Genomic DNA, 27,950 nt, shown 5'->3' with positions numbered 1-27,950 from the left:
GAATTAGAAATCAAAGTCATGCTGGTCAACATCAACACAGAGCTGTTTTTCTAAGTTTCTGACAAAATAATATTTTTTTTAATACAAGGTTACTAACCAAGAGAAATGACTTCTGACAATTTGAACACAGTGTGTTGAAATGAAAATCTCTCTGCTCTATCGCTGCTCTATACTGTTTATAAAAGGGGATGCTGCCAAGGATGAATGAAAGAAGGTTTTTGCATTATTTAATGCACAGAACCTGCAGTCCCTTTGACCTGCCAATGCCTGCCTGCTAATTTATGAGTTAGCTGCTTGCACAGACTAAAAGGCCTTCCTTTTCAGCTTGACTGTTTCTCCACTTCTGGGTTCACCAATGGCTTCTCTGGTTGCTACAGATGTTTGTCGGGTACTGCCAACCTTGCTGGCATCTGCCTCAGGAACAGGCGAGTAATGAGTACCTTATGTGTAACCTAGGTTATTTTCTGTACCCCCAATTTACAGATGTTCCTCAAACGCCACGCAAGCAGACTATTTTAGTAGAGGGTAGGCCCTTTCCAACCTAGGAAAAGAAATTGGCCTACTGGAGAACACACAACTCAGACAGGTGTGTGAGACAGAGGCTCAGTTAAATGAGACATTTGATGCAAGATTTTCAAGACGTAAAACTGAGTGCAGCTTGCAGTATTGCCTGAGAGAGAAGCTGTTGAAACTCCATCGGGCATTTCTTCCCAACTAAGTGGATTATCCTGGTGAGTTAGCTGAAGTTAGCTGGTTAGCACTGAGGTTTCTTTGCAATAGAGTTGAATTGTGTGTTATTTTATTTGGAGAAACACGGTAAAGCAAATCCATACTGGATTATGTTGCTTGTAGTGTAAGTGTGGCTGTAATGAACTGTTTAGAGCACTGCGCTCCCAGAATGCAGGGTTACTTGTGGTTCCTAGAGTCTCCAAAAGTAGACTAGGAGCCAGAGCGTTCAGCTATCAAGCTCCTCTCCTGTGGAACCAGGTTCCAGTTTGGGTTCAGGAGGCAGACACCATCTCCACATTTAAGAGTAGGCTTAAGACTTTCCTCTTTGATAAAGCTTATAGTTAGGGCTGGCTCAGATGAGTCCTGAACCATCCCTTAGTTATGCTGCTATAGGCCTAGACTGCCGGGGGATTTCCCATGATGCACTGAGCTCCTCTCTCCTCTACTTTCTCTCCCTCTGTATGCAACCTCATCCCATTATTGCATGTTACTAACACAACTTCTCCCCTTTCCGGTAGTCTTGTGCTTTCTCGTCCCTCTCCTCTCTCTTCCTATTACTTCCTGCATGTGTTTCTGGCTCTGGAGCTGTGGAGTCTGGATCTGTGGTTGCGGGTCACCTGCTGCGACAATTATTATTATTAGTTCTATTATTATTATTATCATCATTAACTTAATTATCAGTGCCATTATTCATTTTCTCTCTGTACCACAACCATTTTTACTGTTTTTGTATTTCTGTGTGGATATTGTCTCTCTCCCTCTCCGCCCCTCCCTCACCTCCAACCGGTCAAAGAAGGTGGCAGCCAACCCTGAGTCACGGATGTGTTCAAGATTTTCACCTCCTAAAAGGGTGTTTTTGCTTGCCTGTGTCACCATGTGCTTGCTCACGGTGGGAATTGTGAGGTCTCGGCCGCCTACCTCTGTCGGTTTAATGCAGCCTTTGGCTAAACTTGGCTGATCTGCACATTTGAATTTAAACTAATGAGTATGTACTGTAAAGACTGTAAAAAGCTAGTTCGTGATTATTTTGAAATTGAAATGACAGGCAATTTAGTTCAAAAGTGTTTATCATAGTTGTTGTAAGTAATTATTTGTGTTGATTCTAATGTGATGGGAACTAGTGAAATAGGAAGAAAATATGAAAAATAAAATAACTGACAATTTTTGAGGGAGGAATTTTTCTCTTGACAACATGGAGCTGCTTGATCATTGTGGTATTTCGGTTTAAAAAGTTTAAACGTAATGCACTATTAAATTGTTATGATAATAATTTACCCTTTAAGGAAGGGACTGTGAACAATTTTCAGCAATATCCATATCCATGCAATGGAAACATGGATTACAAGGACAAAATATTTTCTGCAATGCTGCATTCAGTTTAATGTACATTTTAATTCAAGTAGATGTAACGCTGAGGCGAGCAATGTGTTAAACTGATTACAGTGATCTTGATTTTACAGTATTGATGGCGTAGATATTTGTAGGAGCAGCTTACTTGAAAAAGGTGACAGTCTGTCTGGATCCAGCTTCCAAAAAGTAACATGGATGACTAAGTGATCAACTACGTGGTCAGTTATAACATCGTCAGACTATACCTAAATAAATGTTTGCTTTACGAGAGAATCTGAAGCTGCTTGTCTTGTTTAGACATTCTCAGTTCAGTGCAGTGAATAATACGAAGTTCAATAACACGTAACGTTAACCTTAGCTTTTAAAATCGTTCTGCAAAAACCTTGTTGATAAAACAATACTAAAACGATAGATGAAACAATCCACATGTTATATTTTTCATTTATTTGTTGTGAAGTTGAAAGTCCGCCTTCTCCGCTGAATGCACACACGCACGCATCCATGGCAGGGGGAACACTTTCTATCAGGGATAACAAAGTCCTAAAGGATCTGACTAGTTGAGACACATTTGTTCCACCTTTCGCATCAGCACCATATCGCAAGGAAGATATATTACTATGATTATTGTAGATTTTTCGTTCAGAGGGGGTCAAGGGTCAATAGGGGGGTCAAGGGTCTGTGTTACAAGGGCACTGGCCCCTGTTGGCTCCCCCCCCAAAAAGCCCCAGGAGCTGAGCAGGAAGGGTTAACAACGGGTATTTTCAAAACCGTGACTTTTCCCATGTGGTTTGGCCGTTCGTCCACACGGAAAAGAAAAAATCTGCTTACTGAGCTCTGAACAAGGCATGAGCAGCGACAGCCAGGCCACATTGTCAGCAGTTTAACGGGAATGAAACCTTAAGTGAGTCTCATGAAATGAAGAGTTCAATCCCGAGGTCTTTGAAGTCTTTTATTCTTTGCAAAAGGTCAGACAAACATACAGAGCGCAACCAGTCTGGGAGTAGGAACCAACTGTCCTGAGATGATGCCTATCAAGGGCGGTCAGATGTGAAAAGCCTGTAAGGAGCTACATTCCCATGGGAACCTTGACCTAGCTGCAGCATAATAAAATGATCAAAAAGCAAACAGTGAAACATAGGCCTATAATAATGCAGCATAAAAGGTAAAAGAGTAAAGCCAGTAAAATATAACAGTTCCTCTCCTTTCGACAGATGCAACATTTGCTCCCGCCAGTTTGCTATGTAGATGGCGCTGGAGCTGCGTCGACATTGTCCATCGTGTTAATCAGTAGGATATAGCAGACAATTAGAATATCTTATAGGCTGAGGAATCTTTTGCAATGGACTGCAGGGGACTGCAGTGAAGCCCCAAAGCTGCAAAGCAAAAGTCCCGCTGCAAATTCCACCGCAAAACGTTTCGCTCCAGCGCCTTCCTGTCAAAAGTTATTCAACAATGCATGTCAACCTCCAATGTCTTCTCCTTCTCCTCATCCCCATTCCTGTCTGCTTGTGTCGGCTGCCTGCTTCCTACAGCCTTCCCAGTGGCTTTTCACTAACTGGTCGGTTGTCTTGGGGTCCCCCTTGGTCGGCTTATTGAAGAAAACTTGCAGGGATAGGCTGCTAACCTTGGCTCGGGTTGTCAGTTTGATTGTCCTTTGTTACTGCTCGCGTAACTAACCACGTGGCTGGCCTACCGAGGAGTGAGTTAACTCGACGAAATAAAGCTAAAAAGAACTTGGTCGTTCTTGAATTACAATTGCGTGATTTAACGGTCTGATAACCTCAACAAAAAGAAAATAAGATGACTTTACAATTTCATTCAACAATCCACTCAAGTCCATTAAAAATATTAAATGGTTGACCCATGATTGTGTAAAGATAGTCTTTCACTTATGGTGCTAAATGTACAAATTATGTGTCTGTTTTTATCTATAATCATCTGTCAATAGGTATAACAAGCAATAACCTAGGATAGCTCAAATTTTGGTAGATGTAACCTGATTTACTTATTGAATGTCTTGATCAGTCTGACTTTTGTATACAATTTTTCAAGCTTGCCGTTTCTTGCCTCACTTCCTGTTTTATTTTGAAGTCTTGTTTTTCTCATGTGTTGTTACTTCCTGTCCTTGCTTAGGTGCCATCGCAGCAAAGTAGTGCGATGCTGAATTTGTGTGGTCTGTTCTTCTTCTACACTGTTTGGGTGTCAAATCAGATTTAGTGCCTGTGAAAACCACAGAGCTCATTATCATTTAACACATCGTTTTTGTTTTTAAATGCCGTCATATAACATATCTGAGATGTTATTTACTATTTGCTGCTCTTACTAGTATGTATTGTCAGTTGTAGATTTAAATTTCGAGCAGCACACCACAAAGCTTGTTCAATCATGTTTTTATCAACTTAGAAATATAGCAAAAATTCGATCCATGTTAACTTTTAAGGACACCGAGACCATTTTACACGCCTTCATCTCATCACGCCTGGATTATTGCAACAGCCTTTTCACCTGTTTAACCCAAAAATCTATTGATGGACTCCAGACTGTCCAGAACTCGGCTGCCAGGCTTTTAACCAGAACAAAGAAATATGACCACATTACTCCTATTTTAGCTTCATTACACTGGCTCCCAGTATGTTTTAGAATTGACTTTAAAATTCTATTGATCACTTTTAAAGCTCTTCATGGCCTCTCGCCTTGTTATATTTCTGACCTTTTAGTCCCATACGCACCAGCACGTACCTTGAGATCCTCGGGCAGAGGTCTGTTGTCTGTTCCAGAGTCTCGACTGAAAACTAAAGGGGACAGAGCGTTTGCTGTCAGGGCCCCGAGGCTCTGGAACAGCCTGCCCGAGGAAATCAGGTCGGCTGAGTCAGTGAACTCTTTGAAGTCCCTTCTTAAAACAAACTTTTATAGGAGAGCCTTTCCCGATCTTATTTGACTTTTTTATCCCTTTTATTTTATTCTATTTTACAAATTTTATATTTATCTTAAACGTGTATTTTAGTCTTTTCAATGTTTTCTTGCTTTTATCTTGTATTGTTTTTGTATTATTGTCTTTACACTTGTTAAAGCACTTTGTAACTTGTTTTTGAAAAGTGCTCTACAAATAAAGATGATTATTATTATTATTATTATTATTATTATAGATATCGTGCTGTATTTGATGCTTTGTTGATGCTTGTCTATTGTTTCTCAAATGTAAGTCGCTTTGTATAAAAGCGTCTGCCAAATGAGTAAATGTAAATTGTATTTTACATTTTGTACTATTTATTTAAATCAATCCCAGCAGCAGGGGTTGCAGCCAAGTTAAAGCGCACATGGTCCTTTTTTTTATTTTGAAGTGAGATACCTCTTGTCCCTTAATCCTTTTAGCAGATTAGCCTTTCAAAAGCAAACCGTGCAGTTGCCCAGATGGACGTCAGAGTGTGTAGACTGTGTTACACTGTTAATAAATACAACTGCAAAGCTGTGTGAGATGTTTTCACGATGTCCGACGGAAAACCAGAGAGATTCAGAGGAGGATGACGATGATGACAGTGAGAGTGGATCAAGCAGACATGGTTCATCTTTCACCACTTTTTTCAGTCGATTCATTTCAGGTAGGCTTTCAGACCTTTTTAATGACAAAATGAAAATCACACGTGTAACGTTTTCATATACGTGTTTGTGAGCCAGCATGCATAACGTTAATATATACAAGAGATCTGGGCACTGGCACGAGCCAACGTCAAATCAGCCGTAAGGAGAGCCTTTTTATTTTATTTGACTTTATTTTATCCATTTTATTCTATTTTATATTTATCTTAAACGTGTATTTTAGTCTTTTCAATGTTTTCTTGCTTTTATCTTGTATTGTTTTTTGTATTATTGTCTTTATACTTGTTAAAGCACTTTGTAACTTGTTTTTTGAAAAGTGCTCTACAAATAAAGATTACTATTATTATTATTACTATTATTATTATTATTATTATTATTATTATTATTATTATTATTATTATTATTTTGTAAACACTGCAACCGAGGACCGTCGCAACTTGATGACGCCATTTGTTGACGTCGTCGTCTAAACGTGCGACTAGTCTTTCCATAACGGCGGAACCGCAAATCCAGCTCGCAATTTATCACTAGCAAGCAAAGCAACTGATGCTTTGGCTTCTTAATTATTTGAACAGCACGCCAGATATTTACTTTAATAAATAACGTTGATGTGAAGATACGTAACTTGCTGTTACAGTCAGCCAGTAATGTGTTGTTAGCTTAGCTTAGCGGAAGTGAGTGAAGCAGCGTTGCCCAACAGAGATGTGTCTCAATAAGGAAGGGAGTTGTTTCAGTAACACCAAGCAGCCATTGTGACTACAAAGCTGTCGTTCATGTGCCAGTGTGGTAAACTGCCGTTGGTTAAATAGGTTTTCTTGGAAACTTGGGCTGCCGCCGACGCGTTCACAACATGTTGAACATCCCGCCGCAGTCTTTCCCTGCGGCGAGTTCCCCGCAGCGGGTCGCTCCGTCCGGCCAGTCCGGCAGGAACAAGGTAACTCAGCTCACACACGAACACCCGTTTCCTCTCAGGAACTATGTCTGCTATGACCTAACTATTCTCCACAACCTGCCAGTGTGCAGTCGAGTGACAGAAGTAACGTTAAATCATTTCACAGTAAAGTTGTGAGCTTCGTGTCGAGCTAAATCCTTTTCAGTAGCTTGTTTGGGTGTTAATTTGAAATGATAGCGACGTTAATAAGCGGTATGTTCAGTAATATTCAGTCTCCAGATGGCGCTGCTGCGTCTTAAATGTGGTCCTGCATGACTTCACACATCAACAGAAGGGCATTTAAAACGTCTCCTCTTACATGACTCTTCACCCCCCCCTCCCATAATTAGGTGGCCTTGAAGCCTGGCCACAGTCTAATGGACTGGATCCGTTTTTCCAAGAGTGGAAAAGATCTGACTGGACTCAGAGGGCGCCTGATTGAAGTTACCCAGGAAGAGCTGCAGAAACACAACACAAGAGAGGACTGCTGGACCTGCATACGAGGTGAGCCTGCATGGTAGACAAGATACAGGGGCTGGTTCTCACCGAAGAGAAACGGATGGGTAACCTGCATCCGTAGTACTTAGCAGATTGGAGAGTACTTGATGTCACCTTGATGATACTTGATCCCACTTGCATTAAGCTGACTCTTGCTATACATGTCAGAGGTTGCACGCCTCTGGAGCAACTAGGGGTTCGGTGTCTTGCTTAGGGACACGAACCCAGGTCTCTCACACCAAAGGCATGTGTCTTATCCATTTATCATAAAGTATTTACTATTTTGGTTGCTAATATTTTGCAGTTTTGTCTATGCGTTGGCCTGATAAAGCCGCATTGACACTGTTGTCCACAGGGCTCTTGAGTTTAACAGCAAATGTCACACCCTAAATTGACATTTATATGGGTTTCTGCTGTGGTAAAAAAACTAATTTGATTGGCACAGAACCCCGCTTCAAATGAAAAACGATTTAATGAGTTAAAATTAAATAGTTTTAATTCTCAGTGCCTGTGCTGGTATGAGTTTCTAACAACAGATGGCGCTGGAACTCATAAACATGATGCTCTTCTTTCTCTGGATGTTTTCAGGCATGGTTTACAATGTGACCCCATATATGGACTACCACCCTGGTGGAGAAGAGGAGCTGATGAAGGCAGCTGGAATAGATGGCACTGACCTGTTTGACCAGGTATGAAAGGTGATGGAGAAAGTAAAAAACTGTTCATTTCATGTTACTTTTTAGAATTACAGTTATAATTTCAAAACGTGCGGTCTTGCATTTTTATGTATTAAAGACACAATAAAATTGCAAGTTAATACAAAGGGATATGGATCAACTATATTCCACCACTAATGTCTATCTGTGTGTGTGTGTGTGTGTGTGTGTGTGTTCGTATTCAGCACTGTGCAAAATCTTTGCCGTGGAAAAATAATGAAACAATTTTCCATTAAAGACAAGTTAGCAAAATGTTTGTTTATGCTGTCAATTATAGTTCTTAGGAAGGAAGAAAGAAAGAAAATCATATCCAACCAAGAAAATTGCAGTTGGTGCATCTCATTCCCATTTGTTATGATAATATCTGTGTGTCTGTGCACAGGTCCATCGCTGGGTGAACTACGAGTCCATGTTAAAAGAGTGCCTGGTGGGCAGGATGGCCACCAAGGTCACCACAGCTATTAAAGGTACACACACACACATACGCATACACACACACAAACTACAGTCTCTCAGTGTGCTCACATGCTGTGTCTAACGTCTGTAGTTGGCCTGCAGCAGTATCTCTGTGTTAGCCAGAATGGCATGTACTTTGGTACTCTTTGATCAATTAAATTCAGCTTTATTGGCATGAATGTATAACAACCATGTTGCCAAAGCCACATATAGATTATTTATAATTTAATTTCATACATTTCATTAAATAAGTAAAAAAAACAGTTAAAGTTGTTTGTGTGTGTTAATAAATAAATAAATAACAAATAAGTATATAAAAAATATGTAGACATAAATATTAAAAATAAAAGTAAATACATAAAATGGCGTGAGTGTGTTAGAAAATGAAAATAATATATTAAATTAAATAAATAAAACAGTAAGTGTGTGTGTGTGTGTGTGACCCCTAGAAAATAAAAAAATAAAATAAATTAATTAAACAGTAACGTGTGTGTGTGTTGTTATAATAATATATTAAAAAATTTAATAAAATAAAAATAAAACCATAAATGTGTGTATGTGTGTATTAATACACAAAAATTAATTGATTTTAAAAACAAACAGCAGCCCAGTCTTCCATTCCCACTAATTCAGTCAGGTTAGGTTGTCTTTCTTTAACAAAACAGTGCATGGCTCGTATTTGTCAAGTGTCTCAGAATTGCTTCAGGGAATTCTGCTAATATTGGCCTTTCACACATTAGTATCTAATACTGTTATCTAATAAGAAAACAGTTTTTTTCTAGTATAGAAACAGTTAAACTCTCGCATCAAATTTTATCTAGCAGAATGCGCTGTGCCTAATAACATCTCAGCAGGCAGTGCAGGATGTTGAACCATGTGGCATTCAACTCAGGGAACAAGGACCTAAGTCAAAGCAGCAAATTACAGTTGGTGTCAAGAAATAACAGCCACCTCTAAGTGCAACGAGTTATTGTCATTCTAACCCTAAACTGAACTCGTGGTGTTTCTTCTGTTCTTCTCAGCTGTCACCCCTCCTCCACCACTGACTGGCCTCGCCCCGTCTATCTCAGCGGCTCCTCCCCCAGACAAAGACTCTCGGCCTCGGTATTGAAGACAGTACACGTCAAAGAAGATATTTTACAGACGGGTCAAAGTTTAATACTTTACTTATTATTTGCTTTCTCTTGTTTCTGCAGGTATGACTGGTTCCAAACTGATGTGACTGTTCATCTGGTCATTTATGTTAAAAGGAAGGTAAGCGCTCACTGATACATACACACATCCATGAGAGATCACCACATATCTAGCTGAGCAGAGATTTAATAAATGGACTCTTGGGGGTGAAGGACAAAAACAGATTGTACAGGATCACAAATATGGCTGTTCAGATTATTGGGAAAGAACAGAAACAATTGGGATGTATATAAAACGGAGGTGAAAAAAAAAAAAGGCTAGACCGATAGATCCACCAAGCGCAGTGCTCACGCTAACTTTCAAAGCAATTTAGCTTATTAACACGCTCTTTTTTTGACTTAGGTACTTCCTACTCTCCCCCGCCATCTGTGTGCATGTTCTCCATTTTTTCATGATACACACGTCAGGTTACATTATGATTAAGTCAAACAATCACACATCAACTTGTTTAAATTAAACTCCATACATCACTCAGCCATTATTCAGTGGTGATCACTTCTACATTTTCTTTTTTAAGGCTTTGGAGTCATTTCTTTTTTAACCTCCATCTCCTCTTACTGTGTGCTTCTTTAGGCTGCTCATCCTTTTCCTCAGTCTTTTCTTTAGCCGTGTGCTCATTTTCAGTTTTCTTGTTTCCTCGGGCAGGTCCAAGGTCTGGGATTGATGATTCACAGGTCCAATAATCAGTAACAATTAAGGGTTCAGCATGTTGATTTTCTACATTGTCTGGGCTCAACTGTGGTTTGGGCTTCCTTTGACAGGCCTGTATGATTTTTAAGGTGCCTGCCTTCTGTGTTTCTCATCGATTTGTCTGGCCTTGTTCACACCGTACATGTTAGGGTTGGGAGGCCTGAGGAGACGACGATTTTGCTACCTTTCTCTGTGCATTCATCAAACTTAATTTTGCTTAGAAACAGCTACTCAGGTAGCATATTTTCATACAAGTTTGAAGGATGAAGTTACCGACATAGAGTTGCATGGATCAATTGTAGAATATTGATGCATATTGTTTATTTATTTTGTCAGATCCCCAGCTCAGGCTGTACTATTGTTGACCTTGAGGCAGGTGTTCTACGACTCGAAGTGCTACTGGGGAAAATGTCCTACATGATACATTTACGTGAGTAGAGATCTGGCTTTCTACATTTTATTTTGCTGTCCTCTGCAAAAAGTGTGACACTGAGGTTCAGTACGTATTTGCCTATTTCCCATTACCTGTACCAGCTCAACTCACCTCCACTCGGTTTGGCCGTGCTCCGTTTTCCATTGCAGTCAGTACCCAGAGATAGTACCCCTCAATGTAGCTGGTTGTCATAGCAACGCCACACACATCTGCCGCGACGTAATTATCAATGCGACACACACATCAGTGACCCACATACAGCTGTCTCTTGATTTTAAGTTGAAACGTTTGAACATTCCTCAGAATGTAAAGACAGATAAGCGGTATGAAAACCTTCCAGCGGTCTGTGTGACGGCGGGAGCAGAGGGCTCTGTGAGCGGGCGGCTGGCCGGCCTCACACGCTCCTCCCGCGGGTCACAGCGGGCTTCAACCCGCAGCCACTTGCTGAGCCCCTCAACTCCGAAAACTTTCAAGCACATTTTTGTTCCGCCATCACTTCTCGTAAAACTGTCAATATTCAAAATCTACACAGCTGATTTCGCTTGGAACCTCGACGGAGGTGATCCGAATAAAAAAACCACCCTCCAGGTACAGGTGCAACATTTCCACAAAGGAAAACCAAACAAAGGCGAGTCTAGCTGGTACCGTGCCAGTCCAGCACGGACCACAGTATGCAGTGTGGACAGGTAGCTGGAGAGGTGCCAGTTCACCTCCTGCTCAGTCACTGAACCCATAAAGAACGCTTACACGGACAGCACGGACGAGACTACTTCTGTTTATACTACTTTCTGGAGTCAGCTTGGTGGAGTTAGCTCCATCCGGAGTCTCAGAATACGTAGTCCTCTACATCACAGAATAAGGTATAATGTTTATTGAATAGGAAAAGTGCCTATTCAAACTGGCTACCCCAGATTTCTTTTATACATATTGAAATATAAAATGCTTTTTATACCATGGCTTGGCTGAGTAGTTGATGGTTATTATTTACTGAGAGTGCGTCCATATTGCCCAGTCAAATTTTAAATTCAATATTAAATCAGTAGTCTGTGTCAATACATTGCTTCCCATCTTGCATTAGTTCAGAGTTAGAGATATGAGGAGTGACATCAGGCCTCCACATTGTCTGGACTGGTCCCACAGAGGTTTCTGCTGGAACGTTTATTTTCGTGGACGTGGCCCGTTGGTGTTTATCAAACATTATAGTTGTATTTCATTACGATGGGGTAATATGCAGGGCATGGATCTGCTACTGACTGGCAGACTGTGAGAAGGGCGAGTGCGCAAGAAAAAGGCACAGTACACCAAAGAGTAAAATGTAGAAGTGCCGGTACTGCATATCAGTGAGCACCGGCCCACAACAAGCACTGTTCAATACTGAATAAATAAAGTTTGCTTGTTAGCGCCAGGATTACTTATTATTATGTTTATAGGGTGGTCATCATGGCAATCCTTTTTTAACTTCGCTTTGTTTCCCCAGTTGTTTTACTGAAATATGGCAGCTGAACCCAGAGATCAGCTAAACCTTTGCATGTGCTTTCATGTTAGACAACATGGACACACTGTACCCGTGACTTTTGTAACATCAGTGTCGTTTTCATGCTCTTCCAGGTCTAGCAGATGAAGTTGAGGGAAATGTTGCTGGTAAGACAAGATCTTGATTCAGTAAAAACTGAATAAAAACAGAAATCTGTGTGATTGTCTTGTTCTTAATCTTAATCTGTTGTTTCTTTAACAGTCCACACTGCCTTCTTAGTGGGAAAGATCCAGATCAGCATACGCAAGCAGGCTAAAGGAAAATGGACAAGTCTTGGTCAACCACTGGAATTTCACAATACATTTCTACGCAAAAAAGACAGAGGTGAGATCCGAAATCCTTGCCACTCAGACATACCTTGTATCGCTCCAGTTAATCACTTAGACGTGCAGGAAATGAAACAGGAAAATGGCTTCATGGGGTTGTAAAGATGTCTGCATTTCCAGCAAATACACACAAATCTTTTATATTGGAATTGCATTAAAGTTTGCACAACTACCAAAAGTACAGGGTAGCATCATCAGATAACATTGGATATGTGTTTGTTTGTTAGGAATCCAAGAAAAAAAGGTAAATAATGAGTCTACATCGTCTCCTTTTCACAGCTCTCTACTATAGGGATTGTGTGTTGGTGTCTAAGACTGAGGTAAACCATAACACCCACGTGTTCAGATTGCAACTTCCACATGGGACTGTCATGCATGTGCCTGTTGGAAAACATGTCTACCTCAAAGCCCTCATTCAAGGTAAGGAACCATACAGATAGGCTGCACTGTACTGGATACGTGTTCCTCTATGTTTAAGCAATAATAGATGAAAATAGATGATGAGATTAATCCAGTGGTTCTCAAACCAAAGCTATATCTATCTATCGACTGATCTCTGTTCAGATGCAGGGAGGATCTCTTTAGCATTACGAATGCATTGACAGAGGAGGAATGACACTGTTCTGAGGGAACTAACTGGACTTAACAAGATACTTAGTGCTGTTTAGTCTTATTTAATAATTATTTTTGTGTCCATATCCAGGCACAGAGATTGTGAGGCCATACACTCCAGTAGATCAGAACCTGGCAGCAGCTTCCCACCACTCCTCACAGGAATCAGACCTCTACCTCATGATCAAAGTTTACCCTGACGGAGTCTTAACCCCACATCTCAACAGCCTGCACATCGGTAAGTCACAGTCAGGCTGTGATATAATTCTTTGTATGTGAGGGAAGAAAATGCCTGTGAAAGTGATTTTTGCAGTTTATTTTATGTCATGTTAAATTTTTTTGAGCCTAAAACCACAACTCTCTCTCCCCCCAAGTCTTTTTCCACTCTGTGTTAGGTGTTTCTTATTGCTTATTCTATATTATTGGTTTTTTTTTTTTTAAGAATTTTGTTTCAGTTGATCTTTTTAATACATCGCCACCATTTGCAGCTGCTCTTTAGAGACATTATTTGGCTAGTCCTCCTTTAAATGCATATGCATAAAGGAGATATGCACTTGTTGCTGCAGACACACACTGCACCACAAATACCAGGCAATATTCAAAATTTGAGAAAGAGAACATTATATAAGGGCAAATTTATGTTTGAGAAAATAATGTCCAACTACAACCTTCTCCGGAGCTGCAGAGCCCTCCGGTCCTGGGCCGTGCACAGCACATGCCTGTTTGTGATGTTTCCAGTCTTTCTGTTGCTCCTCTGTAAAAGTAGACAAGAACTTGGCGTGAGAATTTGGCCTCCTTAAGCTTCCTCAAGAAATAAAGTCGTTTCTTCAGCAGCGTGGAGATGTGAGACGATCATGTCAGGTTCTCTGTGATGCTGATTCCCAGGAACCTGAAACTGTTCACCTGCTCCACCTCAGCTCCACTGATGTAGACAGGAGTGTGTGCCTTTATCTCCTTTTTCCTGAAATCACTGATCAACTTCTTAGTTTTGCTCATGCTGAGCAGAATGTTGATCTCTGTGCACCACTCTGCAAGGTAGTTTCCTGCCGATATGAAGTCCGGCCGACGATGGTGGTGTCGTCCGCAAACTTCACAACAGAGTTCTCTCCATGTTTGAACTCACAGTTAGCTTCGAACATGTTGTATTTAGTGTTTTTGATAATTTTGATAATCATCTCTGTAGACAACCTGTTGGCAACCTTAGCCAGTCACTCAACGTAGCACCAATGTGAGCTATATTTTCACTGCTGAGCTCATGCTTGGAAATAGAATGAACCTGTGTCAGATTTTCTTCTTCTATTTTAATCAATACAGCTTTTTGTTCTGCTTTCCGAGCTTAACTACAGTGATTGTCAACAGCTGAACAATTAGTATGATTTTTATCTTTAGTCTTTATTTTTCTGTGGTTCTTCCAGCTGGCTTAACTGTCCCACGGTCCACACCAAACTAAACATTATCTATTTAGAAAAGTCTGTATTCTTTATTTGATGTTTCTCCTGATTATTTTACTCTGACAGCACTGTGACTAATTGTGTTAAATATATGTCTTTGTTCACTTATCTGTTCCACTGTAGGGGACCGCATATCCGTTAGTGGTCCAGAGGGTACGTTCAGTCTCCGCCCCCTTCGTGATGTCACACATCTCTACCTATTAGCAGCAGGCACAGGGTTCACACCAATGGCTCGCCTCATCCAACTGGCCCTTCAGGACCTTGACACCAACAGGTGGGGCATATCAGAAGACTTAGACCGGGCAAAACACTTTGTTGCCTGGGGGCCACAGATGCCACAGAGTAAAAAAATCTTATCACTTATATTTCATCATTTCTTTCTTGTTATCTTTTTATGCATTCACTGTGTTTTCTCTTTCACTATATTGCCTCTATCCTTATATATTGTCTCTTTCAGACACTCTACCCTTTACAGTAATCTGATGACAATTTAACGTGTTGGTCTCATGCCTGGTCAGACCTAGCAAGATTTCCTTATTACTTGATACGGAAACATGGCACAAATCTGATATTCAGTGTTGTCAGATTACCATAAAGGCCACAGCAGCAGAGCCTTCTGAGATCACTAAAATAAATGTATAAAAAGTTGTTAAGGAGATCGTGTTGTCATGATGCTACCAGGGCAGAAGAGGTTTAAAAACCCCTTGCACAGCCAAGGTAGAGTCTAACAGACTCCTCCAAAAATTCAGTTTTCATTGCTTGAATATCCAGCAAAAGTCTGTACCTATAGCAGCTTAAAGGAATAAAATGAGAGTTCCAACTTAACGCTCTGTCTCTCAGTGCTTGTGCAGATTATAATGCGGGGAGCATGATTTCCTCTCTAATAACATTAAACTAATGTGAAGAAGTATCTGTGGATTCTGACTCCAGTTCTTCTTGATCTTCGTCTATTTTCTTTCTTTTCTATTATTGTGTCTTGTGTTTTATTTACCTCCTGCCTTGATAATGTACCCGTACTTACACAGTTTTATCTTGCTAGTCACTTGTCTTCTGTGTTTAATGCGTCAGGTTTAAAATACTTTAGATTAAAAGAAAAGCAGAACACCTCATCAGGACATCCCTAAGATAAATTATAAATTGAAATAGTGAGTTAAAGATGTAAAATACCATTCAATGTCAGCTGGTAAAACCCAAACCAGAAAGTGTGATTCCTGCATTGCAAACCTATTTTGTTTTGAAAAAAAGACTCTTTGTCGTCATCATCAACCTTTCCAATCCAAAGTACAGTTTAGAGAAAAAAAAGACACCGCGTGTTCCTTTTTACTGTGTCACTGATTATAAATCCAAGGCTTTGCCTGATAATCCACGTTTGTGTGTCCTCAGAAAAACCAAGCTGCTCTTTTTTAACCGACGAGAGGAGGACATTCTGTGGCGCTGTGAACTGGATGAACTGGCTGCTAATAATGAGAGGTACTACAGCTGTGTGTTTTTTCTTTAAAGCCCGGCACACAAAGGAGGCGGATGTGCTGGCCGCTTCCTTTCAACGCCCAGGTTAACTGATTGAGACCGAGCTCTGCGGCTGGCTCGCAGTGATACTTTTAGCTGCTGCTCGTGTGAGAATTGACCCTTAGCGGCGCTTCCTCCTGCGCGTCCCCAGCGTTATTCTATTTGTCTCTTTCACAACCAGGCCTGCAAATGTTATTTATTATAAATCAATTACTACGTCTGTTGATCAGCAGGCTGTCATGTCTCGAGCTAGAGCTACAGTATGTATTTGATTGATAGAAGCAAAACAGCAGAAGGAGGATGAATGCCCAAGAAGTTCTGGCAGGGACATGAGTGAGGGAGAATCTGATGGAGGAGAGATGACTGCAGTCATGAGTGTGTAAGTCTGTGTGTGTGTGCGCTCCCGTTTCTTTATTCTCATAGCTCTCATAGGCTATTATTAACCAAAAACTTTGTTTTTAACGGCTAGCCTAGTAGAAGTCGACTGTTTTACAGTTCACATTTTGCTTAAATGCGGCACATATCAGACTCCAGTGTGAACTGTCTGTCTGCCTGAAAGTAGGGCTGGACAATAAAATAACAATAATTATCACAATATAATTTTTTTTCAATAACAATAATAACAATATTCCCCTGAATCATACACGAATTAGGACTTTAGGAATTTTTGTTGTTTATTGTTGAGGAAAATGTACTGAAAAAAGCTTTTACTTAATTTTACTCGTGCATATTTGTTGACAAAGATTTTATCATAATTGTTTTGAATGTTCTATCTCAGATTTATGAAGTGATCCACCGTTTGGCCTCAAGTGTTGACCATAAAGAAGAGTTTAAACCACAATTAACCATCGGGTATCTTCAACTTTCACTCAGGAGCAAGAATCAGACTTTAAACTCGAACAAAAGAACAGTTTGATACTTATTGTGATAATTATTGATATCAAAAGAAATTAAACTTTTTATCATGATAGCGTCCAGACTGAGGTCGCATTTAAAAAGATCCGATCTGGAAGTGGCCCAAATCCAAACTGGAAAAGATCAGACCCCATGTGACTTGGCTTGTTCACACCGTCATAAAGAGATCAGATCTGAGTCACATATGGGCAAAAAAAAAATCAGACTTGGGTCACTTTGGCCTGCAGTCTGAACGCAGCCATAGACCGTATAAAACAGACACTTATGAACCAAGCAAATGTATAGAAAACGTTTCAGCTTAGAACGCGAAGTAACATGGCTTTAACGTTAGGCTACTTAGCTTGCCGACTATCTTACCTTGTCGAGTCTTCATCATCCGGAGAGCCAGCGTTACGTGCCGCCTCTTCAGATGCTCCAGCATAACTGATGTGCTCCCAGGCCAGTAAAGGTCAGAGAGAGAGTGAGAGTGAGTCTGAGTGAGTTGTGGGGCAGTTGCACCAGAAACCGTAATGAAACAGAAAAGTTGTGAACACTTGTCATAACCTCTGTGGCTCCTTGTTTACTTCTGCAGCCTGCAACAGCTGCTGCTGGGTGTGACGACGTGTTATTCTTCTGCACATGTGGGTCACTTTCAGGCCGCGGACAGTTCACACTGGAGTCTGATATGGGCCACGTTTAAACAATAATGTGAACTGTCAAACAAAACAGTTATAAAATTTGTTGGCAACTTAATAATCGATTTTTTTTTTGTCTACTATGTTGATTATTTGTTGCAGCAGGTGGAAACCCTAGCTGACAGTCCGTACTGTGAGAGGTTGAGCTGAGCAGGTTCAGAGCAGAATGCGGGAATAGTTTAGCCAGGCGGGGATCCAGGGAGAGCAGACGGGATGAGCGTAACTAAAACAACACGTTATTAGGCAAGATTCACTTCTAACTTTTATTATAGCCTACTAAATGTTCTTCTACAATAGGCCTAATATAATTATTTTTATAAGTTCATTATGTTGTTGGTTGTTGTACAGTTTACTGACAATTTGGATCTGTAAAGAAATTTAATAAACCCCGTAACTGCCACACTGATAGTTGAGGTCTTTGGCATTTGCTTCCCTTTTGATGTGAACTCGAGTGTTAGGTCAGAGGTGTGGGGGGAAAAAAACAAAATTGAAAATTGAATACCTACCCAAGAAACGAATAATCGAATATTCAGGTCCAGCCCTAGTGGTTATAAGTATAAGTTCCTAATAATGTCTTTATAAAATATTGAAGAGAAAAGATTTTATCTGGCCTGTCTTCTTTCAATTGAATCGAGATAAATCCAATTGTTTTTCATTTTTGTAATTTATAATCTTGATTGATTTTTATTTGATTTTGTTGCAAACTGCTTTGCCAACATTATTTAAATGAAACATTGATGCCTATAAAGCACACTGAACTGAACTACATCCACTATAATGAAGTAGCAGTGGAGGAAGGGAAAAGAGGATGGAAATGCGTTTAAGGCAACAAGATAGTAGTGACAGGATCCCATGAAAGGACATTGTGTATATGTACTAGATCTTGCGTGTATTCAATACCCGCTTTAGCTTTCTGTCAACTGTTATGTCTTTGGCTTTTGACAGTCGTAGCATTGTACTAATGACAGAATGAATTAAAGTGGAATTTGAACGGCCAAAAAATGTTATCACAATAAATGTTAAATTATTATTTCTTTCAAGTTTAAAGGCCGATTTTTGCTCTTGAGTGAAAATGAAAGAAACCAGATGGTTAATTGTGTGTTTAAACTATTCTTTTTGGTCAGAATGTGACAAACACTTGATGCCAAACGGTGGATCACTTCACAAATCTGAGGTAGAACATTCAAAACAATTAAGATAAAATCTTTCTCAACAAATATGATAAGTAACTCTTTTTTTCTGTCTCTTTTCCTCAACAAAAAAAACCTCTTAATATAAAAACAAAGTGCCAATTTGTTTGTGATGTAAATGAATCAAATCACACATTTATTGACAATATATTGACATATTATTGTTGATATTATTATTGATTTATTGTCCAGCCCTAGTTACACCATTGGTCAGCTGGGTGTTGGAGTTGCGTGTTCAAAATGAATAGATGCCAATGTTAGTTATGTACTGTAACTCCAGGGCGCACAGCCCTATAGTAGGTTCATCCCAGACTTTTTAATCTGCGCTCAGTCTCACTTTGTGTATAAATTTAGCTGAGACCAGACAGTCGGATCCCAAAACAGCTTTGTCTTCAGCTAGCTAAAGGAACCAGTGTGGCCCACAGCTTAGAGGGCTGCACCTATACTAAGAAGATCTGCAGAATCAGCACAATGGTGCATCACAGTACATCAAGTGCCCCCAGGTAGCACAGAGACAGTACAATACCTGACATTCACCTTAAAGGAACGAAACTGGAAAACATAAAGTGTTAACCAAAGCTGCCATAGTTTAAACAAATCATGACTTGGGACCAGAATTTTAACCCACATCTAGATCAGAATTGACAGGATGTGACTTTATGTAGTCTTTTTCAAGGTTAATGTGCACAGAGGGACACACGAGTCGTAGTGTGAGTGTACACTGATTTTAGCTTTGATACATTTGTAATAAGGCAGAAGTGTGAAATGCAGCAGATTTTCAGTTTTACAAACTCCTCTGCTTCATCTGGACCTCAGTGTCTTTGTTTATCTTCAGGATGTGTGTGTTGTGTGTCAGGTTTCAGGTGGCGTACGTCCTGTCTGAGCCCTGTGAAAGCTGGACCGAAAGGAAGGGTCGGGTGGATGAGTCCATGCTGAAGGATTTCCTCAACAGGCCAGATGGGTCCAAATGCTATGTGTGTGTTTGTGGCCCCACTGCCTTTACAGAGCTAACAACAGGGTATGTAACATAACGTTTATTATAGAACCATTCCCTCTGAAAATACAACACAATACTGCAGCTTAAAGGATTTCCATTTCACTACTATTAAAATGTTATTTTCATAGTTTTGGCAACACTCTTTAATTGATTTTAACATTGTTTGCAAGTAATAGCTGCGGTCTGGGAACACGTTGACATTACTCTTAACGGTCGGTCAGACAGGGTCAGGACAGAGAAGTCTGTCAGATGAAAACAGTATATACAGATTACAGTTTTATTTGGTGTGAGCCGATGAAAGGACATGTGAAATGTCGACAATAAGCCCTTATTGCACAGGACTGAACCAAATAGATCAAATTCTGACGCTCAGAAAAAATACACTGCTCAAAAAAATAAAGGGAACACTTAAACAACACAATGTAACTCCAAGTCAGTCACACTCCTGTGAAATCAAACTGTCCACTTAGGAAGCAACACTGATTGACAATCAGTTTCACATGCTGTTGTGCAAATGGAAAAGACAACAGGTGGAAATTATAGGCAATTAGCAAGACACCCCCAATACAGGAGTGGTTCTGCAGGTGGTGACCACAGACCACTTCTCAGTTCCTGTGCTTCCTGGCTGATGTTTTGGCGGTGCTTTCACTCTAGTGGTAGCACGAGACGGAGTCTACAACCCACACAAGTGGCTCAGGTAGTGCAGCTCATCCAGGATGGCACATCAATGCGAGCTGTGGCAAGAAGGTTTGCTGTGTCTGTCAGCGTAGTGTCCAGAGCATGGAGGCGCTACCAGGAGACTAGGATTTATCTGCTTTGTCTTGACCTCCTTTTCTGTTTCATTGTCTTTTAGGTTGTTGAAGCAGCAGGGCTTCAGTGAGGAAGAGCTCCATGCCTTCCAGGGCTGAGGAGCTCTGCCCTGATCCAACTCCACCCTGCAAAGACTGTGTATGCCTGTGTGTGTGTGTGTGAGAGAGAGAGAGTCTAATTTAATTTATAAACTTGTGTTTGTGAGAAATGAAAGGAACATTGTATTTCTATGCACCAAAAATCTGATGATGCTGACAGCAGATAACACGCTCCAGTCTTTGATTGGCTGAACAGTAGATCACTAAATTACAGTGCAGTAAGATTGTTAAGATTGTGGACAGTGTTGTCAGTGTCTGGAACAAAGTTAATACAGTTCATAGAGTTGAAACATTGTAAAGAAAAGCAGCAAAATATATTAAGATAAATGAATGAGATTATGTAAACCGATGAGGTAAATGCAATATAAAAAGACGTTTAGCATGAGCAGATGATCGTCTGCAGACACTCCCAGATCTTAATGTTCCAGTTACATGGATGCAGTTTAAACCACTGCAGTGAAATAAAATGCATTATGGTGACATTTTTAAAGGTTAGTCTCCCATTCTTTAAGAGTGAGGCAATTTTCACTCAGTTCTGATTGGAGTCTTGACTCAATCAAGTTTAATATAGAGTCTGATAGAGTTTAAAATGAGTCACTTTGCAGAACAGAAAGGAAACGCAGTGATATAACTAGGGATGGGTATCGCCTTTATGGTATCGACCGAAACAGTCAAAGCAGTACTTCAATCGATACTTCTTGTAACCAGATCGCGGCAAAACATTACTATTTGTCTGCTTTTGCTTGCAGCCAAACAGGCAAGCAACACACTGAAAGAAAGAGAAGAGCTCGCTTTTTATTTTTCCTTTTGTGCCTGCACCATAGACTGAATAAAAAGGCCTGCACGCGCTCAGTCCGTGCGTGATTTTAACAGCCGCTCACCTTCGGCGGCGTGTCAGGTTTGTCACTGAACACTTCTCTGTACATTTTTCTTTGCTGTTCACATCACTTGTCACCGTTCGATCAGCTGATTTTGCTCACGGATCCTCCGGCTGCTTCAGGTGTAGCTGGTTTGATCGGCTGGACGTGCAGCGTCTCTTCTGTTTGAGAGTCTTTAGTGTAGTTTAGTAACTTGTTTAAACAGAAGGAAAAAGCGCTCGCAGAAATCTTTCAATTCAGTTTATTGATCGAAAGTTAACAAAATAATTTTCCTTTGTTTACTTTCAACACACATACCAAAAAATTACCTTAAATTAATTTTCCTTATTTGGTCAATAAACAATTTCACTCCTCCTCTCATTCAAATATAAAATATTCGCAGGCTGCAGTCTTTCCCTGTATAATACTAGCCGTGAGGATGAACTAATCATGTTGAGGAGGATCTGATACAATTTCCCAATACTTTTATTTAACAGTTATTTGAAACAAGAAAAAAAAAAAGCATAACCTTGCTTGTCCATAACAACGATAAAAAATAATAGGCTACCAATCAACTACTACGGCTTCAACAGGTGGCATTTTATGCAAGGTATTGAAAGAAGTACTCTGTTGGTATTGGTATTGTAAAATTTTAAACGATACCCATCCCTAGAGATAACACTGTACTATAGTGCAGTACTGGTTCTGTAAACAATGCAAAATATTTCATAGTTTCCAATCACACACTGATGTCTTAGTTGTCAGGAGGCGCCTTTCTCTGTTGATGTAGTGTTGGCATGGAAGTTCATGCTGCTCAAGAGTGTGGGTGCACAGTTGGAATGTAACTTTTCTGCAAAGACTGCCATGAAGAGGAGGTGGAATTTATTCTACAGCTATCTTTATCCAATTGAACACCTCTTCTAAAGGTTGCAATGATTCTTAGACCTTACAGAGGACTGGGACACATCACTGATATAATCTGGGATCATTGGGTGTTTCACATCTTTCAACTTTAGACACCCTCGACCCAGCCAGTGTTGACCAGCCCAATGTGTGTCCCCGCAGCACTACCCATTAGATCCCTCCTCCTGGTCAGAAGCCTCCGATGTGTTCCTGATGCCTCCTCTCAGTGCAGCGTCTGTAACGTCCTGCAGCATGATGGCACTGCAGAGAGAGCAAAGTAAGGGAACTTGTCCTCACACTGCCAGTCAGTCACAGCAGCTAGTAGGCCTGTTGACACCCTGGACTGTAGCTGTGGCCGCTCACCAGCTCTCATGAATGCATTGTGCTTCCTAGGTAGGCGGAGAGGTGCTTGCTGCTGTTGATGGCTGATGCATCACTGCTTTAGCACTTGGTGCCTGCAAAGCCTTTTCACAGGGCCGCAGCCGCTGCCTATGAAAAAATACTAGGTGCTCACTTTTGTAAAGTAAACTCCACGACAAGGCAAGGTGCTCTTGGAGTCAAATTATAGAAAAAGGGAAGCCCCTGGGCTTACTTCAGGCACAGAGCCAAGGATGTAGTTAAATCAAAGTTTAAAAACAAAATACAAATCAAGGAGAAGGCTGACCACTTTTGATCCACACTGGGTCTTCCTCAGGGGGTGGCTGGAGTCAACCTGAGTGGCAAAGCATGATTCCTTAAATAAACAATTGTGCTCAGGAGGCCAAATTACACCAGCATATCACACAGTTTTCACAGGGCCTTCTGGCAGCTGCTCTGGATATACTTCAAGTTTAGATTGGATTGTCAGCTCCTCACTCTTGCCCAGTGCGTTGGGGTTAGACTGACACATTAAAGCATTCCAAAACAGCCCAGATCACGAAGTTCTGCCTGCCAAATGTCAGACGAAGACATCCTCTCCTGCGCTCTCGAGCCTCTTCGATGCCTGCCTGCACTTCCTTCAGGACTGCTAGTTGTCTGTCCTGTGCATCGTATGTGTGCGCCAAAACTACAGATCGGTGTGGGTAAAACCTAGATCATGTCCGCTCCAGACGTCTGGCCGCCGTTGTCATGTGGCAGTGTTGATAGCTGAAGGGCCCATTGGTTTAACACCTGTGCGTTAATGATGACGGGTGAATCTGCTTTCCCAGTCTGCTTTAAAAGGCTCGTTTGTGCCACAGCTTAATTCTTTTAGTCCTCTTTGTGATGAAGATGAAAACTGCTCCTGAGCCAAACAAATGGCCACTGTTTTAAGGTGGAACTCTTCTGTTTTATTCCAAATAAACCGCAAAAGGATTTTACCTGGTAAAGACCCACAAGACACTGCGTACTAAGAGCAGATAATGTGCCTGTTTAGAGAAAGAGTAGCAAACAGCTGCTGTTTAGTTTTGCTAATTTTCTTATCAAGAAATAATTAAAGAAGCCCTTCTGTAACTTGGCAAGTCAAAATAAAGCTGTGGTTCCTTCTGTTAGTGATGTTTGTCTGTTTTTTTGTTTCCAACAAAGGTTCCTGCCAAATTTTGTTCACCTCACAGGATTTATCAGGAACATGCCCTGGAGAAGTGGTTTAATATACTGAAGTGGCTGAGTGCCTTTGTGCAGTTGTAGAAATATAACTGCTTCCATGTCCTTGACACTTCCTCTGCTGTTTCAGTGTAGTCCAGACAGGGTGGATGGGAAATACAGATGCAAGAAAATGCAGATGCTACGTCCACATATCAGCCCAGAGTTATCCTGCTGAATCTGATGGTACTTTGACTTTAAAAACAGTTTTTATCATTAAAATGCAGAAACTGTTTGTGTGTTCTGGCTTAAACATGCCATTGAGCTAAAAGTGACCTTTCATTTTGTTCATGAAATGAAGAGAATTTAGACAGTACTAGTAGCAGTGTACATGAAATTGGTCTCGTTTGTAGTTTTTCATTTCAGGTTCGGTTGTACTTTTCAGCTGCATTATATTAAAACAGAATATGACTGCGTAGAAGGCTTCAGCTTCTGTTGCTGCATGACTAAAAAAGAAGCAGCAATCGCTTTTTTTGTTCTATTTCAATGTAACAGGACTGTCTCAACACTTCATCACCTGCGTCTAACATTTGATGTTTAACAAGTATAATGTTTAACATATTTGCAATCTTAGTTAAGTGTGTTTGCATGCTAACATTGACAGTAAACACAAAGTGCAGCTGTTTTCTCATTAGTTTTGGTCACAAACAAGAATATCTGACAAATTAAATTTGTAACCCGATAATGGCACCAGAGGAAAAGTCAGCGGATCAAAGATGTTACATTAAATTCCCGGTCAGTCATGAATGTGTGTACCAAATTTCATTGCAATCCATCGAGTAGTTGTTGAGTTACTTCAAACAGGCACAAAAATGTCAACTTAATGGCTAGATGCATCGTTTGGGGATCACGTCAAAGTCATTAGAATCTCCTGGGAACAATGCATGGCTATACAAAGCGTTGTGCCAATCCATCCTAAACAATTCCTCTGCAGCCTGCTAGACTAGCTAAACCCCTGTTACAAGTTACACCCATTCCTGTTACACCCCTCTCTTGTATTCCACAGATGGACCCCTGCCAATCCATCTAGCAGTTGTAGTTTTACTTAGTAGCCTAAGTGAAAAAAGTCCTCCGAATCCTTTATTTTGTCTTTTAACTTCCTGTCTGCATGGGAAGTGGGAATATGTCGCATTGTGTTGGTTGACATCTGCTGCTTCTGATCACTTTGTGCCTGACAACTCTAGCAAATATTTGAGCAGTTTTATTATCTAACATATAACACAAGACTTTCTTCTACAGTGCTCTGACAAACATCCACTTGTTTAGTTAATTTATTAGTTAGATCAGTACTTCCGCACAGCATCGGGCTCAGATGGTCGTGTACTGTTATAATCGTCATGGTGACGGATCAGAATGGGTTTTTAAGTTGGCTGTTGTGCTGATACAACATTTATGCATCCAAAACTGAGTCACAGTGGAGACGCACTGGTTTTAGTCACACTACTAAACGTATTTCAGTTTTTCATGCCGTGGGCTTATCACTGTGTAACATGCTGATTTCAAATAAAAATTTTTATAAAATATAGATTATTTATTGCATAGTTGAGTGAAAAGATTGTGTGTTTTAATTCATGTTTATTAATCAGCTTCCAGACCAACAAAATAAAAAAAATCAGCTAATTTGGTGACCATTATTAAAGAAATAAGCAAATAATCTTAATATCTTAATTATGCATCATTGTACTAATAGGTTAGAATCATCACTCTTCTCATCGCTCACATTCATCTGCTGCTTCAACATAGGCGACAGTAGTGTGGTTGTAAGCTTGGTAACTCTAAATGTAACTTTGCATCGAAGATTGTCTTTCTAACCAGACATCTGTGATGGTGTCCGATGGTTACATCACCGGCTCTAAAATGCGGCCCTTTGTCCCGTAAGGCTTTCTAAACCCACCAGGACCAGAACCTTTTACCTGTATTTACAATGCAACAGGAAGTTAAGAGACAAAACAGGAAGTGGAACAAATAAAAAAAAAAGGGGGGGGGGTAATAGGAAAAGTCAGAGGTTTACCAAAGTAAGCATGATTCATTCTCTGGGCACCATGAATGTATGTTCAAAATTTCATGTCAATCCATCCGGTAGAGAGATTTCAGTCTGGAACAAAGTGGTGGACTGACCAACCAACAGATACTGCCATCTCTTGATCCATGCTCCTAGCATGATCATCGTTTTGGTTTTACGGCCCACAACTTCACTTTGTTGGTTCACTCTCAGTAGCCTACTGTCATCCACAGGCAGCTGTTTTCAGTGGAAAAGCTCTGATAAACACACTGTACGCTACCTGCGGCAGACAGAGAAAGGTAGCGGCTAGTTGGTGAACATAGCGAAGCAGGTAGCAGCTAAAGCAGCAGATATTTCCCTTTGAGTTGGTGGAGACCAAATCGGAGCTAAAATGATTGTGAAGATTGGACTTTTATTCATCGTTGGCCTGAAAGTCTCAATGAATAAGTGCCCCTGCAGTCAGTGCCCAATTTCTGGGCATACATTGGTCCCATTGTTTCCTTTAGCATGTCAATCAAGGATTTTACTGTATTTATATCTGTCTTCTCTGTGGATGCATTTAATGCTGTATTTATTTGTTTCTAATTGTAAAGTTGTCAATCATTTGGGTTTGACACATGCCCGTCGCAAACTACACAATAAAAGTTTTCAGAAAATCATACCAGACATCTTTCATCTTCTTGCCAGGCCAAATAATGAAAAAATAAAATCACACAACTTGGTTAACCAGTTGGTTTGAGTTCATTTACATTTATTCATTTAGCTGACGCTTTTATCCAAAGCAACTTACAATTGCTATACATGTCAGTGGTCGCACGCCTCTGGAGCAACGAGGGGTTAAGTGTCTTGCTCAGGGACACAATGGTGAAGGTGTCACAGTAGGGAGCTGAACCCAAAAAAATACTTATCTTATTGTTTTGGTAGTAAATCTATAAAGCCTGCAGCATTTCATTACCATTCTTTTTAAATGTGTGTCTAATGAGTCCCTCAAACAGGTCCAGCTCATTTTAACACACTTTCCCCAGGAAGTATAAAGTAGCGTAAAATGGGAAGTAAGGTGCAAGTTAATTAAATTTTACTTGAGTAAATTGTAGATGCATTCCTTATTTGCCAGAAAGAAAATGAATGTGCAGACCACTCGAGGATATCTTCAAACTAAGTCTGTTAAACTGTTGAAATGTTTTAAGTTTTCAGGGCCTTTTTAACTTATGAATGTCAGAAGCATTTTAAACATATAGCAGAAACGTGATCACTTGCATTCTGAAGGCGGACGCCTTCTAAAATTCTTTCCGTTTTTAAACTGAGTTCTGGTCAAAGCTCTGAACAAGGCTTAATAACTGCAGCTACTGTGTGAGTGATGTATCAGACTACATTTCATGTGTGAATATTCATTGCAGAAGGATGCAGCAGATCTAACATCTCAGAGGGGGTTATTGTAATGCACCTGTGTTTTCCTAAGGCGCTCAATTAGATGAACCCAGCTGCTCCTGTCCATTAGTCACTGAGGAAGAATTAACAGCACAACAGTAGAGGCTGACGCACACAGCAGCAGCTACACGTCATGATTACAGTCCCTTCTGGGCTGGATTGGACCGACAGCATGAACACTTTTTCACTGCACACATTGTAGACAGAGCACTCAGCTGCTTTTTGTTTTGTAATTTGCTGTTTCATAAGTCACATTTTTTACTATAATCCAGCAATGTGATGCACTCAGTATTGTCAAATGGAAAGGATGCCCTCATGTTTTGAAGGAGTGAAAACCCCTCTCCCTTCTGCAACTCTTTATCTAAAAAATAAATTGAATTAATAAAGTCTGAATCTGTATTTGTTACAAATTATAATTTGGAAGTGAATGCAGTAAAGAGATGCAACATTACTA

The 27,950-nt window shown here is 40.4% G+C and overlaps 1 protein-coding gene across 2 annotated transcripts; it reads left to right on the top strand.

The window, feature by feature from the left end:
- Positions 1–6,137: 6,137 nt before the first annotated feature.
- LOC119898144 (cytochrome b5 reductase 4) lies at positions 6,138–23,975 on the top strand. 2 transcript variants are annotated; one of them, XM_038712320.1, is made up of 15 exons: positions 6,139–6,610; positions 6,958–7,111; positions 7,694–7,794; positions 8,204–8,288; positions 9,300–9,381; positions 9,474–9,531; positions 10,498–10,591; positions 12,203–12,235; positions 12,330–12,452; positions 12,734–12,874; positions 13,158–13,304; positions 14,641–14,791; positions 15,901–15,987; positions 19,659–19,820; positions 20,653–23,975. In XM_038712320.1, exons 1-15 carry the CDS (start codon positions 6,527–6,529, stop codon positions 20,705–20,707), a joined length of 1,557 nt encoding a protein of 518 aa, XP_038568248.1. In that variant the 5' UTR covers positions 6,139–6,526; the 3' UTR covers positions 20,708–23,975. The 2 variants fall into 2 exon arrangements, with proteins under 2 accessions (XP_038568249.1, XP_038568248.1); XM_038712321.1 differs by lacking the exons at positions 19,659–19,820; positions 20,653–23,975 and adding an exon at positions 16,303–16,428 and having other exon boundaries at positions 6,138–6,610.
- The last annotated feature ends 3,975 nt before the right edge of the window (positions 23,976–27,950 follow it).

The sequence above is a fragment of the Micropterus salmoides genome, unplaced genomic scaffold (assembly GCF_014851395.1).
Source record: "Micropterus salmoides isolate LMB-PRFRI ecotype aquatic unplaced genomic scaffold, ASM1485139v1 Ms_hic_scaffold_11, whole genome shotgun sequence".
NCBI lineage: Eukaryota > Metazoa > Chordata > Actinopteri > Centrarchiformes > Centrarchidae > Micropterus > Micropterus salmoides.
Note: the sequence above shows the minus strand (reverse complement) of the source record. Positions and strands in the feature narration are given on the sequence as shown.